Source organism: Budorcas taxicolor, chromosome 2 (assembly GCF_023091745.1).
Source record: "Budorcas taxicolor isolate Tak-1 chromosome 2, Takin1.1, whole genome shotgun sequence".
NCBI lineage: Eukaryota > Metazoa > Chordata > Mammalia > Artiodactyla > Bovidae > Budorcas > Budorcas taxicolor.
Window position 1 is genome coordinate 157,875,219 of NC_068911.1, and position 19,779 is coordinate 157,894,997.

At 38.6% G+C, this 19,779-nt stretch overlaps 1 protein-coding gene across 1 annotated transcript; it reads left to right on the top strand.

The window, feature by feature from the left end:
* Window positions 1-556: 556 nt before the first annotated feature.
* LOC128043334 (V-type proton ATPase subunit D-like) lies at window positions 557-1,361 on the top strand. The gene has a single exon (XM_052635666.1). The coding sequence runs from the start codon at window positions 618-620 to the stop codon at window positions 1,359-1,361; it is 744 nt and encodes a 247-aa protein (XP_052491626.1). The 5' UTR covers window positions 557-617.
* Window positions 1,362-19,779: the final 18,418 nt, after the last annotated feature.

The window sequence follows — 19,779 nt, forward strand, 5'->3', positions numbered from 1 at the left end:
TACAAGCAAAACTTACGTTATATGCAGAAAGAGTGCTCGGGACTCAAGTGAAAATGGTATCTGTACATGTGAACTCGACAATGATAGATGAACTCGCAGGTGTGAAAGCCTTGCGCAAGCCGCTGAAAAAGAAAAATTGAACTGAAATGTGGGCAGTTTACACATTCCTTCTATTTCTCCTCATCCCCAATGTTTCTCTACTATGAATTTGTTTAAGCAGTGGCATGGTTTCTTTCTCTTATGGACTGTTTCAACAAAACTGCGTAGTGAAGTACATCTCTGGTGAATCAATCAATATTTTTTTGATCAAGAAAAACAAAAATTTAATTGATTAGCTTATTCTTGCTGAAAGGAAGAGACAAAAACCAGAGGTGGCATCCTCAAGGTTGTATTTCTCATGGCGCAAACAGGCACAAGTCACATTGTTGTCAAGAAGGGTTTAAAAGGACCTTCACAGTTAAAGACAAATGTTTTGCTTAGAAAGGAATCATAGCTCTTAGCAACGGGAGAGGGTCAGGTGACACACCAGCTGACTCCGGTAGAGAAAGACTCAGTGGCTGGGTTGTTGCAGCCACGGTTGCCTGGCCAGGGACCCGAGCCGAACAGTCATCGTCAGAATGTCGGGCAAAGACCGAATTGAAATCTTTCCCTCGCGAATGGCACAGACCATCATGAAGGCTCGGCTGAAAGGAGCACAGACAGGTCGAAACCTCCTGAAGGAAAAATCTGATGCCTTAACTCTTCGATTTCGACAGATCCTTAAGAAGATAATAGAGACTAAAATGTTGATGGGTGAAGTGATGAGAGAAGCTGCCTTTTCACTTGCTGAGGCCAAGTTCACAGCAGGGGACTTCAGCACCACAGTTATCCAAAATGTAAATAAGGCCCAAGTGAAGATCAGAGCAAAGAAAGATAATGTAGCCGGTGTTACATTGCCAGAATTTGAACATTATCATGAAGGAACTGACAGTTATGAACTGACTGGTTTAGCCGGAGGTGGGGAACAGTTGGCTAAACTGAAGAGGAATTATGCCAAAGCAGTGGAACTACTGGTGGAGCTGGCTTCACTGCAGACTTCCTTTGTTACTTTGGATGAAGCTATTAAGATAACCAACAGGCGTGTAAATGCTATTGAACATGTCATCATTGCCCGGATTGAACGTACCCTTGCTTATATCATCACAGAGCTGGATGAGAGAGAGCGAGAGGAGTTCTACAGGTTAAGGAAAATACAGGAGAAGAAGAAGATTCTCAAGGAAAAGTCTGATAAGGACTTGGAGCAGCGGAGGGCAGCCGGAGAGGTGATGGAGCCTGCTGATCTCCTGCCTGAAGAGAAGGATGAAGAGTTTCTGTTTGAATAAGCTTTCCTGCTCTGGTGCTTTCGGAAGGCCTAACATGTCGCCATTTTAATTCATGGTGTGTAGGTTTGTTATGTGTGGCTGTTTATTTTTTGGCTTAAGAATTTCACCAGTTGTAAAATTTCCCTGGATGTCTGTTTATGGGATCTACCTTTGCAGAATCATAATTAAGCAACAATTAATCACCAATGAAATTTGTAGAACCTGTCCTGAAACCTGTAGAATTTATGCTGTGGAAGTGTCACCCTACTTCAATTATACATCTGTTACACGTCATCTGCTTACCAAACATAATAAGAAAATCCCTTTAGGAAGCAGCAGTGCTCTCAGGCCAACACACATTTGTAGGCCAGCTACTCTGGAGCACACTTTGTTCCTACCTGTTCACGCACCTTGGCACCATTGTCTGAGATTGCTACAGCCATTCTTGTGTTAGTTACTATGGGACGTCTCTCCTTAGGCTTTAGGGAAACCTTCATTTATTTTTCCTTGAATAACAGGTCTCTGGTCTGTCATGGGAACAGTTCTGCCAATTCAAATGTGACTACAGTATAAACAGCAAAATGATTTAAAAAAAAAAAAAAGAAAGGAATCATAATGAGCCACAAGAAACTTCCTTATCAAAAGGCATTGTTAGACATTGTGCAGCATCACTGGTGTATCACCCAAGAGGTCAATCGCTGCCACCTGAGTATGCCAAGAACATTTCCTTTTCGGGGTGGGTCAAATCAATCGGCAGAGTATGACTTTTATTTTAGAATATAGCACACTTGTGAAATGGGCTTCCCACGCGGCACAGTAGTAAAATATCTGCCTGCCAAAGCAGGAAACACAGGAAACACAGGTTCAGTCCCTGGGTTGGGAAGATCCCCTGGCGAAGGAAATGGCAACCCATTCCGGTGTTCTTGCCTGGAAAATTCCATGCACAGCAGAGACTTGTGGGCTACAGTCCATGGGGTCCCAAAGAGTTGACCAGAACTGAGGGACTGAGCATGTACGAGCACCCACACACACTTGTAAAAACTTGAAAGTTCAGAGACGATTTAGGTATATCATTAATCTGTTCCAAATCCTTTCACCTAGTCTCAGAGCCTGGCTAATTTCCCTCGATTGACTTTCTTAATGTCTGAAACTGCAGAATCTCTATGTCTTATGTATCTCTATTTGGTACAGCCCAACTAAGAAACAATTTTCCACACTTTATTGTGATCCACACAGTCAAAGGCTTTGGCATAGTCAATAAAGCAGAAATAGGTGTTTTTCTGGAACTCCCTTGCTTTTTCCATGATCCAGCAGATGTTGGCAATTTGATCTCTGGTTCCTCTGCCTTTTCTAAAACCAGCTTGAACATCTGGAAGTTCACGGTTCATGTATTGCTGAAGCCTGGCTTGGAGAATTTTGAGCATTACTTTACTAGCATGTGAGATGAGTGCAATTGTGCAGTAGTTTGAGCATTCTTTGGCATTGCCTTTCTTTGGGATTGGAATGAAAACTGACCTTTTCCAGTCCTGTAGCCACTGCTGAATTTTCCAAATTTGCTGGCATACTGATTGCAGCACTTTCACAGCATCATCTTTCAGGATTTGAAATAGCTCCACTGGAATTCCATTACCTCCACTAGCTTTGTTCGTAGTGATGCTTTCTAAGGCCCACTTGACTTCACATTCCAGGATGTCTGGCTCTAGATGAGTGATCACACCATCGTGATTATCTTGGTCATGAAGATCTTTTTTGTACAGTTCTTCTGTGTATTCTTGCCACCTCTTCTTAATATCTTCTGCTTCTGTTAGGTCCCTACCATTTCTGTCCTTTATCGAGCCCATCTTTGCATGAAATGTTCCCTTGGTATCTCTAATTTTCCTGAGGAGATGTCTAATCTTTCCCATTCTGTTGTTTTCCTCTATTTCTTTGCATTGATCACTGAGGAAGGCTTTCTTATCTCTTCTTGCTATTCTTTGGAACTCTGCATTCAGATGCTTGTATCTTTCCTTTTCTCCTTTGCTTTTCACCTCTCTTCTTTTCACAGCTATTTGTAAGGCCTCCTCAGACAGCCATTTTGCTTTTTTGCATTTGTTTTCCGTGGGGATGGTCTTGATCCCTGTCTCCTGTACAATGTCATGAACCTCTGTCCATAGTTCATCAGGCACTCTATCTAACAGATCTTGACTGATAGACACCTGACCTGCCTTTAGAGAAACCTATATGCAGGTCAGGAAGCAACAGTTAGAACTGGACATGGAACCACAGGCTGGTTCCAAATAGGAAAAGGAGTACGTCAAAGCTGTATATTGTCACCCTGCTTATTTAACTTATATGCAGAGTATATCATGAGAAACGCTGGGCTGGAAGAAGCACAAGCTGGAATCAAGATTGCTGGGAGAAATCTCAATCACCTCAGATATGCAGATGACACCACCCTTATGGCAGAAAGTGAAGAGGAACTAAAAAGCCTCTTGATGAAAGTGAAAGCAGAGAGTGAAAAAGTTGGCTTAAAGCTCAACATTCAGAAAACGAAGATATGGCATCTGGTCCCATCACTTCATGAGAAATAGATGGGGAAACAGTGGAAACAGTGTCAGACTTTATTTTTGGGGGCTCCAGAATCACTGCAGATGGTGTTTGCAGCCATGAAATTAAAAGACGCTTACTTCTTGGAAGAAAAGTTATGACCAACCTAGATAGCATATTCAAAAGCAGAGACATTACTTTGCCTACAAAGGTCCATCTAGTCAAGGCTATGGTTTTTCCAGTGGTCATGTATGGATGTGAGAGTTGGACTGTGAAGAAGGAAGGCTGAGCACCGAAGAATTGATGCTTTTGAACTGCGGTGTTGGAGAAGACTCTTGAGAGTCCCTTGGACTGCAAGGAGATCCAACCAGTCCATTCTGAAGGAGATCAGCCCTCGGGTTTCTTTGGAAGGAATGATGCTGAAGCTGAAACTCCAGTACTTTGGCCACCTCATGCAAAGAGTTGACTCATTGGAAAAGACTCTGATGCTGGGAGGGATTGGGGGCAGGAGGAGAAGGGGACGACAGAGGATGAGATGGCTGGATGGCATCACTGACTCAGTGGACGTGAGTCTGAGTGAACTCCGGGAGTTGATGATGAACAGGGAGGCCTGGAGTGCTGTGATTCATGAGGCTGCAAAGAGTCGGACACGACTGAGCAACTGAACTGAACTAAGAAAGAAGATTCATTGTCTGGTTCCCGTTAAAATTATTTTAAGTAAGAAATGCTTGTCTCAAATGATCAATAATTAAAAAGAGGAGAAAATTTTTTCTTTTCCTTTACCCATCTAGTATTAAAAGGTACATGGAAGGTATTTAAGATGCATTTTATATTAAACTTGCCAGTTTCCCTCTCCACTATAGCTAGTTCCCTATTTGGGGAGGGGAGAAATGGTGCGTATGTGGATGAGCTGCCTTGTTAGATTTAGAGACACAAAATTTGTGATATGCAGTGTACATTCTTTGGAGTAGGAAATGGCAACCCCCTTCAGTATTCTTGCTTGGAAAGTCCCATGGGCTGAGGAGCCTGGCAAGCTCAGTCCATGGGGTTGAAAAGAGTTGGACCTGACTGAGCATGTACACCGGCAATGTGCTTTTCTAGGTCACTTTCCAGGCACCAGTATTACTGACAAGAGATTATTACAGAAGCCAAGGAGCACAGAAGCTGTCTCTAACTTGAAAGTAGTAAAAGAAAGAATTGTTGTAAACTGGAAATATTGGAGGTCAAATATAATAGGCGACTGATGTTTTTCCCCTGCATTGTAGGATTCCTAAGCCCTTGACGTGAATTATTTCCATTTGATTTCTTGATTTTCGTTTTTACTTTTTTCCTCTTTCAAGTTGATTTAATGATTCTTTGCATAATCCATTTATGGATAAGCTTAGAAAATTGTCATTTTAAATAAATGGCATAACATTAAATTAATATACCAGGTCACAGGACTGAAACTAAAGAGAATAGAAAATCACTGGCACACGATATATTCTATGAATTGCCAATTTATTACTCCAGATAATTACAGTGTAGGAGGAAGAAACAAACACCCAGAAGAATTGGGGCAGAGAGTCATTATGGTGGATGGAGGCAAAGTTTTTATATTAAAATTTTAGTATAATGTACGTGCGCCCTGCGGCAGGCATGGCTGCACAGCTCAGATTGTGAGCTGGGGAACACAGTGAATGGGAATCCCAGGAGCCTTCAGATGCACCAGCACAGTCACACACTGAAGTCACATGTCCCCTGCACTCTCCGTGCAGGTCACTTCCGGCGCAGCATGGGACACCTGTAACTGGTGACTCTAGCTTTGAGGACTCTCCGTTAGTGTGGTCCAAACTGTTTTAGATAACAGCAGTCTGAGACTCTTCCTACCCGTCCACCTTCCTTTCCCTCTCTCTTCAGAGGTGTCAAAATTGCATCACTGTCTGAAGACAGTCTACCTGGGGTCTTTTAATTTTAATAATATAAATATTTATTAGAAAATTATCTAGCTTACTTTCAATATACTAACATTGAAAGAAAAGAGAAGGGACTTCCCTGCTGGTCCAGTGGTTAACACTTTGCCTTCCAATGCAGAGGGTGCAGGTTCGATCCCTGGTTAGGGAGCTAAGATCCCGTATATCCTATGGCCAAGAAACCCGGACATAAACAACATAAGCAATATTGTAACAAATTCAATAAAGAGTTAATTAAAAAAAAAAAAGAAAGAAAAGAGAAACAAAAAGAGCAGGGGATCTCTGGTTTTAAGTCCGATGGCACAGCACAAACAGGAAAGGGTCCCAGGCAGCAGGGCTGCTCCAAGGGTGAGACTTTGAAGACTGCAGTTCGGGGTTCCCACTTACAATCCCTACGTGGTGTCTTTATCTTTTGATGAAGACAAGCATTGTTTCAAAAAGCTTCTCATGTGTTAAATCCAGTCTTGGTATCTCCCTCTCAGAGCATCTGAAAGATGCATATCCATCTGCTTATTTCTTGTACAAGCATTATAACATAAAGCAACATTCCGAGAAAGAAAAAACTATAAAACTATCAGCCTGTTCTCTTATTTTCCGTGTATGTATGATGATAGTGCTTGTGCTAAGTCACTTCAGTTGTATCTGACTCTTTCTGACCCTATGAACTGTAGCCCATCAGGCTCCTCTGTACATGGGCTTCTCCAGGCAAGAATACTGGAGTGGGTTGCCATGCCCTCCTCCAGGGGATCTTTCCCACCCAGGGACTGAACCCTCATTTCTTTTGGCTCCTGCATTTTCAGGTGGATTCTTTAACACCACCATAGTGATAGAATTTCATTAATTAGTCATTATTATAAAAATTAGCTTGGAATTGTTTTTACCACTTTATTCTAATTTATTTTACTAATGGTTATATAGTTTTCTTAATCTTAATTACAGGCAAAATAATGTTTCAGTTAATATACCATAAATCATTTGTATACTTATAGTCAATGTTTATCGTGTCTTATTCCAAATAGTGCCAGAAGAGATTATATATAAATATCTCCCCCTCCTTCTTAAACAGTGCTTAAGAAGATAATGTCTAATGGAAAATGCAGGATGATTCTTTGTTCTTTTGAAGGAAACAAACTAGAGTGATCCATGCATAGGAAATATCGCTGTGTAGATACTGAGGTTAGGGAATGACTGTTGCCTTTCCAAGTTTTTTTTTGTGTGAAAAGTGTATAAGGGCACCTCATAGAATTTTTTGTGAGGATCATTATAAACGTTATTTCAAGAATGGACATACTATGTGTGCTAAGTCGCTTCAGTCATGTCCGACTCTTTGCAGCCGTATGGACCTGCCAGGCTCTTCTGACCATGGGATTCTCCAGGCAAGAATACTGGAGTGGGTTGCCATGGCCTCCTCTAGGGGATCTTCCTGACCAAAGGATCTAACCCGAGTCTCTTATGTCCCCTGCTTTGGCAGGTGGGTTCTTCATCACTGGCGCCACTGATTAGTCATTAAATGATATTATTTGTATCAGTTTATATAATTCCTTTGAACCAGAGAATTTAAAAAAATCTCATTCAAATTCTTAATCTCTTAATCCACAAAGAACTCCCTCTTTTCACTAAAAGAATTTTTTCTTCAGTAATAAACAGAAGATTCTTCTTTTCCTTATTTCTTTTTCTTGAAATGAAACCATCATGTACTCAACTTCTGTTCCCTGGGCCCCTCATCCACTTCTATGGTTCTTGCATATTTTACTTTTTAAGGAAATTTAAGGAAAAATTCAAAAGTTGTGGTCCACTTATTACATTCTGGAAACTAAGGTTTCAACCAGTTCCAGTCATTAAAGCTGAACTAAAAATGTGAATGTATCATAAAGGACTTGCAACATGGAAACGAAAACTCAGTGTCAATTGCCTGGTCCCACGGCCATGCATGGACCTCTTCGGTACTTTTCTTTGCTGGAGTCCTGAGCACCAGCACGTCTGCGGGGGCCTTTCCAACAAGATTAACTTCTCTTCTTCAGTGTTTATTTTTCCCTGCTCTAAAGTCTTGTCTTTCAGCTTACTAGGAAAATCATAAAGTCGCATAAAGTAATTCTGTGTGTGTGTGTCCCTGACAGAAAATTTTCCAGTCCTTTTAAGAAGCCTCCTTAATTATTACATGTGGTTTTGTGGCGGTTTTTGAGGTTGTTTCCTCACCGATACCTGGTGAGTGAGTGAGTTCCTGAGTTTTGACTAAGCGGATTTGCCAGTGAGCCTTGCCAGACAGAGAAAAAGTTGACCCAAAGCCTCAGGACTGCTTTCACCTAGAGTTCCAGGTTATTATGTTCTGATTTGAAGTATCGATTTCTATCGTCTATTAGGAAGTGTAAAGTTATGTTTATGTTTTCTATTACAAAGAGTAAATCTATTTTCTAACTGAGAAATAACACATATGGCTTTGTTCCAGGTATACCCAATTGGATGACTTATAATCAAATTATGAAGACTTACAGGATTTAAAAGAAATATTGCAATTAAATTGTTATTCCTGATGCTATCTTTTCATGTGTAGTTCTGTAATCTACCAGCAGGTTGCAGCAGAGGGCTAGCTTTAGTTTTAAATTGGCTTGCTAAAGGACTTCAGAATCCTTTCTCCCCTCCTTTCTTCATTTCCTAGTCTACTTGCGTCTCCTCCACCATCTCTCATTCCTTCCTTCCTTTCTTTCCTCCTTGCCATTCTTCTTTCTCTTTCTGACATCAGAAGCCTGATAACCTGTTTACATTTGTAAGTGGAAGAGCTGGTTCAACAGTGAAATGTGTATGTCAACATCTGAATTTAAAATAATGTCTATGATCCCCTCTTTCCAACTTTTAAAAAACATATTAGGATGGAGACTGGAGTAATAGTAACAAGAAATTATGAACTTTCAGTTTGTTTAACAAAGATAATCATAGCAAAACCCAGCTTTGGTTTAAAGTATACAAATGATTAAGACTGTATTCCACTCCCATGGTGTATGCAAATGACCTCTTTTTTTTGCTACTACATTTGGAAATGTGAAAGCAAGGAAAAGGCATTTCAATCATAGCTCTCATCAGTTATTCACTGTATCCAGGCCTCGCGATTGTGTTTCTTTCTTTAATGTGATAGTAAGCAGTAATCTCACAGCTGTGCTTTATTGAGTGAACTATATAAGCATCTATATTGAGATTTTGTACACACATAACATGAAAGGAAGAGAAAAGCATCGAGAATAGTGCTTGGCCCACTGCAAAACCATACAAAAGAACTAATGACTGTCTCTCAGAAGGGTTTTGTTGAGTGACCAGATGTAAGACTGGATTTGTGTTCTGTAATGGGAATCACCATTCAAAACAAATGATTATTTCAAGGTATAATACTACCTTCTCTTTGAGGCATTACTAGCTTAAATTGTATACTGTTGGTCACTGGGCTGAACTAAAACAGATTCCTCAGCCAAAACTTATCTTTTCTGTTTGCTTATCCACTTCATCTATCTATAGTAAATGCATTTACCCAAATCCTACGAAAGAATGTTCCTCACATGTGAAATATGATAGGTGCTGACTTTTGGCTATGGTATCAGAAGCTGAGTGTTTATAGTTAGGTGGGAAGTGTTTTAACCTATAGTTTAATTCACAGAAGTATCTTTCATTGGCTGCCCTAAAGTGTGCTGTCACAGAAGTTTGTAGGAATGATTTTGGGTGCACACCACTGAAGTTGACTCCACATTCAGTGCACAGATATTTATTGAGCTATTATCACTGGCATGCATTAATCAGAATGGCTATTAACTCTGTGGTTACATGGGGCTTAGGATGCGGCAGGAGGGGATGGGGTGGGAGCTTGAGGTTAGCAGATGCAAGCTATTATTAATATATATAGGATGGATAAACAGCAAGGACCTACTCTATAGTTCAGGGAACTATATTCACCTATCCTGTGATGAACCATAATGGAAATGAATACAAAAAAGATTGTATATATATATATTTAATAATTGCTTTGCTATACAGCAGACATTAATACAACATTGTCAATCAACTATACTTCAATAGCAAATAAAAAAAACAATTACAGTTGTGTTAAGTGCTATGAAAGAGGAGGGTGTTGTTTTATATGAGAACATAGAAGAAAGACACTCAACCTGCTCTGGGGGTGGGGAAAGGGATCAGGGAAGCTTCCCTCTGTGACAGGTAGGAAAATTCATTAGCCTCAGAGAGTGGTTTGATCACTGTCTTTAATCTGTAATTAAATGCAGAAATTATAATTAAGCACAAAACAAAACCATAAATAATGGAGCACATTAATTTACTGTATGGAGCAATCATTGTGGTAAGTGGTAATATAAATAAAGCCACTCCATTTGAAAGGTGATACACTGAATTCTACGAAGAAAGGTTTATCTTTTGTATGGCAAGTCCATGAAAGGTGGCCATTGCTGCTCGCTAAAAGACCACATCTCTTCAACAATATGGCTCTTTATCTATAGATTAAGACTTTATCTTTTAAGTCTTAATGGAATATATGGATTATAAAGGCATACAGTAAAATCATATTTTGATATAAAATAGCATATTTTAAGAGAGTCTATCATTATTTTTTCATATCATTTTCTTTTTTTCTCTCACTATTTTAAAACCCATATCTGGTATCAGTTGTAAATCTTATGCTATTTTTCATTGCAAAGTATATTTACATACTCTTCATTCACAAGTAGACTGAATTAATATACTAACCTGAATTGAGGCTGATGGCATACTGATGAAGAGATGATAATTAGGAGGTTACATAGCAATAGGTGGTTTAAATATCTTTGTTAATGGAAAAAAGAGGAGGGATAGCATAAAATTAACAGATATTAATGAATTCAGGCATTAAAAACATAAAATGAACATAAAAACACATGAGATAGTTCATTAGACTATGGGAGCATAGATCACTCTAGGAAAGGTATGTAAGAAATAATGAATTGTAAAAATTATCCAGAATTTTCAGACCATCATCCTGAAAAAAAATGCTGGAAGCAGAGAGATAAATAAAAAATTAACAGTTCAGTTATACCATTGTAGAACAGTAATAAAGAATTTTTTGGAAGCCTTTTGTAAAGGACACTTGGAAAAGTTAGTAGAAAATATTGGGACAACACAGAAATAAGTAAAAGCAAATGATTAACACTGGAAAAAAATAAAGTTTAAACACAAAACAATAAAAAAAATACATAAAGAATATAAATGTGAAGTTCAAAGCTATTGTGGCTTTTGTGCAGTCACATGACAAATATACAAAAGCATCTAAAATGTGGAAAAAATGAATTGATAAATGTGAACCATGAACTGATGACATCGATTTGTTCCAAGATACAAAGATACTTGCTTAAAATTTAAGAATAAGTTTATATTATTTTGATTAGATAATAAAAATAGTATTCAGTTCAGTTCAGTCACTCAGTCGTGTCTGACTCTTTGTGACCCCATGAACTGCAGCACACCAGGCCTCCCTGACCATCACCAACTCCCGGAGTTCACCCAAACTCATGTCCGTAGAGTCGGTGATGCCATCTAGCCATCTCATCCTCTGTCGTCCCCTTCTCCTCCTGCTCCCAATCTCTCCCAGCATCAGAGTCTTTTCCAATGAGTCAACTCTTCGCATCAGGTGGCCAAAGTATTGGAGTTTCAGCTTTAGCATTATTCCTTCTAAAGAACACCCAGGACCGATCTCCTTCAGAATGGACTGCTTGGATCTCCTTGCAGTCCAAGGGACTCTCAAGAGTCTTCTCCAACACCACAGTTCAAAAGCATTAATTCTTCGGCGCTCAGCTTTTTTCACAGTCCAACTTTCACATCCATACATGACCACTGGAAAAACCATAGCCTTGACTAGATGGACTTTTGTTGGCAAAGCAATGTCTCTGCTTTTGAATATGCTATCTAGGTTGGTCATAACTTTCCTTCCAAGGAGTGTCTTTTAATTTCATGGCTGCAATCACCATCTGCAGTGATTTTGCAGCCCCCAAAAATAAAGTCTGACACTGTTTCCACTGTTTCCCCATCTATTTCCCATGAAGTGATGGGACTGTATGCCATGATCTTCATTTTCTAAATGTTGAGCCTTAAGCAACTTTTTCTCTCTCCTCTTTCATTTTCATCAAGAAGCTTTTTAGTTCCTCTTCACTTTCTGCCATAAGCGTGGTGTCATCTGCATATCTGAGGTGATTGATATTTCTCCCGGCAATCTTGATTCCAGCTTGTGCCTCTTCCAGTCCAGCATTTCTCATGATATACTCTGCATAGAAGTTAAATAAGCAGGGTGACAATATACAGCCTTGACATACTCCTTTTCCTATTTGGAACCAGTCTGTTGTTCCATGTCCAGTTCTAACTGTTGCTTCCTGACCTGCATACAGATTTCTCAAGAGGCAGGTCAGGTGGTCTGGTATTCCCATCTCTTTCAGAATTTTCCACAGTTTATTGTGATCCACACAGTCAAAGGTTTTGGCATAGTCAATAAAGCAGAAATAGATCGTCATTGATAAGGCAAGGGGATTTTTAGGTCTCTGTGCCTTCTAACAGGGAGAAGGCAATGGCACCCCATTCCAGTACTCTTGCCTGGAAAATCCTATGGACGGACGAGCCTGGTAGGCTGCATTCCATGGGGTCGCTAAGAGTTGGACACAACTGAGCAAATTCACTTTCACTTTTCACGTTCATGCATTGGAGAAGGAAATGGCAACCCACTCCAGTGTTCTTGCCTGGACAATCCCAAGGACGGGAGAGCCTGGTGGGCTGCTGTCTATGGGGTCGCACAGAGTTGGACACGACTGAAGTGACTTAGCAGCAGCAGCCTTCTAACATTTTAGGGTCGGTCTGTGAGTTGGAAATAGCCAGTTTCACCAATCAAATCTTTGTACATCTCACCCCATATTTTCTCAGCCACCTCTGTCAGGGGGTAGGCAATGGCATGAACTTTCTTAGCAGATACAGCTTGACAACTGCCGCTTTTGTCCCTATCTCTTTAATGCTTGTATAAGGCGGTAGTTTCTGGTGATGAGCCCTTAAAATCTAGAATTTGTACTTATATTCTTTCCAAATGCTGAGAAAGAGATATTCCTTCACTTTGTTCCTTGTGGCCTTATTTTTACCAATGGTTACAGCTAGGTTCAAGGGTCTTTCTGAAAGGTTGTTTAACAAAGATATTCTAACATAATTATCTGGGAAGAAAAGGAACAAAAGAAAGCCATTATACTAATGTCAGCAAATGACGGAGACAATGTTTCTGGAGTTTTCAAACTAATTTATAACCAATACCAAGCATTCTCTTGCATGCTTTTAATATTACAGTCTCTAAAAGAAAAATTGGAAAAAATATGAGATATAATAAGGCATAAAAAAGGTTAAGCATACCATGTAATTCAGGACACATTCACTATGATAATATGGCCACAAATTAATCATGTGGGTTGTGGAAACTAGTCATGAAATGTCTGTTACACTTAAAAACACCCTGGCTTATTGAATATGTGAAAATATGATTTCATTTATGGATTGACCCTCATCCCTTAAAATCCTAGTGGTAGGACTTCTTTTCCAAAGGATTTGTAAAGGGTTTTACCCCACTTTTTTTTTTACCCCAAGGGCTTCCCTAGTGGCTCAGACGGTGCATCTGCCTGCAATTTGGAAGAGCCGGGTTTGATCCCTGGGTCGGGAAGATCCTCTGGAGAAGGAAATGGCAACCCACTCCAGTATTCTTGCCTGGAAAATCTCACGGATGGAGCCTGGTAGGCTACAGTCCACGGGGTCGCAAAGAGTCGGACACGACTGAGCGACTTCACTTCACTTCACTTACACCAGTTTACTGTGTGAAAATGAATGAAATAACCTCTACAATGTTAGAAATTTTAGACTCAAAGATGGTGAATTGAAGACAAATATGTTTTCAATTTGGGACAGCATCGGGCTCTTCGGAGAGCTCATTATCCCTTCAAAACCTTGGTTGAAACTCATTGGTCATCAGTCATCAATACTCTCCAAAGCAGGAGACTGCATGCTCAGGTGCATTATACATACGTTACCTATCTATTGATCTATCACCTATCTATCTCTATATTTACACATAGGTATATGTATGCATACACATGTATTAAAAAACTTTGTACTATGTACATGATAGATAATATTATGTGCCTTCTATTCTCTATAACTATATATTAGCAATTTTAAAATAAGATATGCTTGTCAAACTTGTGAAATCTATAAATGGACTATATAGTACATCATATTATATGTTGTATAACTATAAACATAGTATACACATGTAGTGTATTATATAAATATATATATACATGTACACATATATAGTGTACACATATGTAATATAATATATACATGTGGTTATGTGTATACATTTAAAAATAATTGTGTAGGCTGGCAGGGAAGTCTGATCTATGAAGTTATAAAAATACATTCAGATGTAGTATAATATCCATATGATATATATTTTGCAAATATATGAATTTATTTACATCACATGTATTATATTAACAAATTCTGGGTGGCAGATCTGAGAAATTTGATTCATTTTTTTACAATTAAAATGGGTGCACTTTATTGTAGGTAAATTATGCTGTGCTGTGCTAAGTTGCTTCAGTCGTGTTCAACTCTGTGACCCTATGGACCATAGCCCTCCAGGCTCCTCTGTCCATGGGTAAATTATACCTCAGTAAAGTTGATTTTGGGCTTCCCTGGTAGCACAGATGGTAAAGAATATGCCTGCAATGTGCAAGACCTGGGTTCAATCCCTGGGTTGGAAAGATCACCTGGAGAAGGGAATGACTACTCACTTTAATATTCTTGCCTGGAGAATTCCATGGACAGAGGAGCTTGGCGGACTAAGTCCACAGTATCACAAAGAGTCAGACATGACCGAGCAACTTTTACTTTTTCAAAGTTGATTTTATTGACTATTATCTTGAGCCTATTCATTTAGTTTCAATCAGCTCCATTAATTCTCTTTCTTCTCTTTTTAGCTGCTTGTATTGTAGCTACCTCATAATTCTCATAGAACACATTTGAAAAATGGTAGACAAAAATGCAAAGGATATTACAATATTTCCATTTTTTTACTTTTAAAAAGCTATGACTGTTTATTGGCCTAAAAGGATATTTTAATAACTTCTCTCTGTGGTTCTCAAAAGTTGAAAACAGGAAAATGTACCTTATTCTCAATTGCCCTCAAATGTAAAAAAGCAAAGAAAATAAGTACTGAACTCAATTTCTGGATAAAGTGCAAGTAAATTACATTCATTTATTTTTTATTTTTATTTTTTTTAATTTTAAAATCTTTAATTCTTACATGTGTTCCCAAACATGAACCCCCCTCCCACCTCCCTCCCCATAACATCTCTCTGGGTCATCCCCATGCACCAGCCCCAAGCATGTTGTATCCTGCGTCAGACATAGACTGGCGATTCAATTCTTACATGATAGTATACATGATAGAATTCCATTCTCCCAAATCATCCCACCCTCTCCCTCTCCCTCTGAGTCCAAAAGTCCGTTATACACAGCTGTGTCTTTTTTCCTGTCTTGCATACAGGGTCATCATTGCCATCTTTCTAAATTCCATATATATGTGTTAGTATACTGTATTGGTGTTTTACTTTCTGGCTTACTTCACTCTGTATAATCGGCTCCAGTTTCATCCATCTCATCAGAACTGATTCAAATGAATTCTTTTTAATGGCTGAGTAATACTCCATTGTGTATATGTACCACAGCTTTCTTATCCATTCATCTGCTGATGGACATCTAGGTTGTTTCCATGTCCTGGCTATTATAAACAGTGCTGCGATGAACATTGGGGTACATGTGTCTCTTTCAATTCTGGTTTCCTCGGTGTGTATGCCCTGCAGTGGGATTGCTGGGTCATAAGGGAGTTCTATTTGCAATTTTTTAAGGAATCTCCACACTGTTCTCCATAGTGGCTGTACTAGTTTGCATTCCCACCAACAGTGTAGGAGGGTTCCCTTTTCTCCACACCCTCTCCAGCATTTATTGCTTGCAGATTTTTGGATCGCAGCCATTCTGACTGGTGTGAAGTGGTACCTCATTGTGGTTTTGATTTGCATTTCTCTGATAATGAGTGATGTTGAGCATCTTTTCATGTGTTTGTTAGCCATCCGTATGTCTTCTTTGGAGAAATGTCTATTTAGTTCTTTGGCCCATTTTTTGATTGGGTCGTTTATTTTTCTGGAATTGAGCTGCATAAGTTGCTTGTATATTTTTGAGATTAGTTGTTTGTCAGTTGCTTCATTTGCTATTATTTTCTCCCATTCAGAAGGCTGTCTTTTCACCTTGCTGATATTTTCCTTTGTTGTGCAGAAGCTTTTAATTTTAATTAGATCCCATTTGTTTATTTTTGCTTTTATTTCCAGAATTCTGGGAGGTGGATCATGGAGGATCCTGCTGTGATTTATGTCTGAGAGTGTTTTGCCTATGTTCTCCTCTAGGAGTTTTATAGTTTCTGGTCTTACATTTAGATCTTTAATCCATTTTGAGTTTATTTTTGTGTGCGGTGTTAGAAAGTGATCTAGTTTCATTCTTTGACAAGTGGTTGACCAGTTTTCCCAGCACCACTTGTTAAAGAGATTGTCTTTACTCCATTGTATATTCTTGCCTCCTTTGTCAAAGATAAGGTGTCCATATGTGTGTGGATTTATCTCTGGGCTTTCTATTTTGTTCCATTGATCTATATGTCTGTCTTTGTGCCAGTACCATACTGTTTTGATGACTGTGGCTTTGTAGTAGAGCCTGAAGTCAGGCAAGTTGATTCCTCCAGTTCCATTCTTCTTTCTCAAGATTGCTTTGGCAATTCGAGGTTTTTTGTATTTCCATACAAATCTTGAAATTATTTGTTCTAGTTCTGTGAAAAATATGGCTGGTAGCTTGATAGGGATTGCATTGAATTTGTAAATTGCTTTGGGTAGTATACTCATTTTCACTATATTGATTCTTCCGATCCATGAACATGGTATATTTCTCCATCTATTAGTGTCCTCTTTGATTTCTTTCATCAGTGTTTTATAGTTTTCTATATATAGGTCTTTAGTTTCTTTGGGTAGATATATTCCTAAGTATTTTATTCTTTTCGTTGCAATGGTGAATGGAATTGTTTCCTTAATTTCTTTTTCTACTTTCTCATTATTGGTGTATAGGAATGCAAGGGATTTCTGTGTGTTGATTTTATATCCTGCAACTTTACTATATTCATTGATGAGCTCTAGTAATTTTCTGGTGGAGTCTTTAGGGTTTTCCATGTAGAGGATCATGTCATCTGCAAACAGTGAGAGTTTTACTTCTTCTTTTCCAATTTGGATTCCTTTTATTGCTTTTTCTGCTCTGATTGTTGTGGCCAAAACTTCCAGAACTATGTTGAATAGTAGCGGTGAAAGTGGACACCCTTGTCTTGTTCCTGACTTTAGGGGAAATGCTTTCAATTTTTCACCTTTGAGGATAATGTTTGCTGTGGGTTTGTCATATATAGCTTTTATTATGTTGAGGTATGTTCCTTCTATTCCTGCTTTCTGGAGAGTTTTTATCATAAATGGATGTTGAATTTTGTCAAAGGCCTTCTCTGCATCTATTGAGATAATCATATGGCTTTTATTTTTCAATTTGTTAATGTGGTGAATTACATTGATTGATTTGTGGATATTGAAGAATCCTTGCATCCCTGGGATAAAGCCCACTTGGTCATGGTGTATGATCTTTTAAATGTGTTGTTGGATTCTGAGTGCTAGAATTTTGTTGAGGATTTTTGCATCTATGTTCATCAGTGATATTGGCCTGTAGTTTTCTTTTTTTGTGACATCTTTGTCAGGTTTTGGTATTAGGGTGATGGTGGCCTCATAGAATGATTTTGGAAGTTTACCTTCCTCTGCAATTTTCTGGAAGAGTTTGAGTAGGATAGGTGTTAGCTCTTCTCGAAATTTTTGGTAGAATTCAGCTGTGAAGCCGTCTGGACCTGGGCTTTTGTTTGCTGGAAGATTTCTGATTACAGTTTCAATTTCCATGCTTGTGATGGGTCTGTTAAGATTTTCTATTTCTTCCTGGTTCAGTTTTGGAAAATTGTACTTTTCTAAGAATTTGTCCATTTCTTCCACGTTGTCCATTTTATTGGCATACAACTGCTGAGAGTAGTCTCTTATGATCCTTTGTATTTCTGTGTTGTCTGTTGTGATCTCTCCATTTTCATTTCTAATTTTATTGATTTGATTTTTCTCTCTTTGCCTCTTGATGAGTCTGGCTAGTGGTTTGTCAATTTTATTTATCCTTTCAAAGAACCAGCTTTTGGCTTTGTTGATTGTTGCTATGGTCTCTTTTGTTTCTTTTGCATTTATTTCTGCCCTAATTTTTAAGATTTCTTTCCTTCTGCTAACTCTGGGGTTCTCCAGTTCTTCCTTTTCTTGTTGCTTTAGTTGTAGAGTTAGGTTATTTATTTGACTTTTTTCTTGTTTCTTGAGGTATGCCTGTATTGCTATGAACTTTCCTCTTAGCACTGCTTTTATAGTGTCCCACAGGTTTTGGGTTGTTGTGTTTTCATTTTCATTAGTTTCTATGCATATTTTGATTTCTTTTTTGATTTCTTCTGTGATTTGTTGGTTATTCAGGAGTGTGTTGTTCAACCTCCATATGTTGGAATTTTTAGTAGTTTTTCTCCTGTAATTGAGATCTAATCTTAATGCATTATGGTCAGAAAAGATGCTTGGAATGATTTCGATTTTTTTGAATTCATCAAGTTTAGATTTATGGCCCAGGATGTGATCTATCCTGGAGAAGGTTCCATGAGCACTTGAAAAAAAGGTGAAATTCATTGTTTTGGGGTGAAATGTCCTATAGATATCAATTAGGTCTAATTGATCTAATGTATCATTCAAAGTTTGCGTTTCTTTGTTAATTTTCTGTTTAGTTGATCTGTCCATAGGTGTGAGTGGGGTATTAAAGTCTCCCATTATTATTGTGTTATTGTTGATTTCCCCTTTCATACTTGTTAGCATTTGTCTTACATATTGCGGTGCTCCTATATTGGGTGCATATATATTTATAATTGTTATATCTTCTTCTTGGATTGATCCTTTGATCATTATGTAGTGGCCTTCTTTGTCTCTTTTCACAGCCTTTGTTTTAAAGTCTATTTTATCAGATATGAGTATTGCCACTCCTGGTTTCTTTTGGTCTCTATTTGCGTGGTATATCTTTTTCCAGCCCTTCACTTTCAGTCTGTATGTGTCCCTTGTTTTGAGGTGGGTCTCTTGTAAGCAGCATATAGAGGGGTCTTGTTTTTGTATCCATTCGGCCAGTCTTTGCCTTTTGGTTGGGGCGTTCAACCCATTTACGTTTAAGGTAATTATTGATAAGTATGATCCCGTTACCATTTACTTTATTGTTATGGGTTCGGGTTTATACACCCTTTTTGTGTTTCCTGTCTAGAGAATATCCTTTAGCATTTGTTGGAGAGCTGGTTTGGTGGTGCTGAATTCTCTCAGCTTTTGCTTGTCTGTAAAGCTTTTGATTTCTCCTTCATATTTGAATGAGATCCTTGCTGGGTACAGTAATCTGGGCTGTAGGTTATTGTCTTTCATCACTTTAAGTATGTCTTGCCATTCCCTCCTGGCCTGAAGAGTTTCTATTGAAAGATCAGCTGTTATCCTTATGGGAATCCCCTTGTGTGTTATTTGTTGTTTTTCCCTTGCTGCTTTTAATATTTGTTCTTTGTGTTTGATCTTTGTTAATTTGATTTATATGTGTCTTGGGTGTTTTGCCTTGGGTTTATCCTGTTTGGGACTCTCTGGGTTTCTTGGACTTGGGTGATTATTTCCTTCCCCATTTTGGGGAAGTTTTCAACTATAACTCCTCAAGGATTTTCTCATGATCTTTCTTTCTGTCTTCTTCTGGGACTCCTA

What these genes read in the sequence shown, in the direction of transcription:
- LOC128043334 (XM_052635666.1), top strand. Translation starts at nt 618, where the DNA reads ATGTCGGGCAAAGACCGAATTGAAATCTTTCCCTCGCGAATGGCACAG.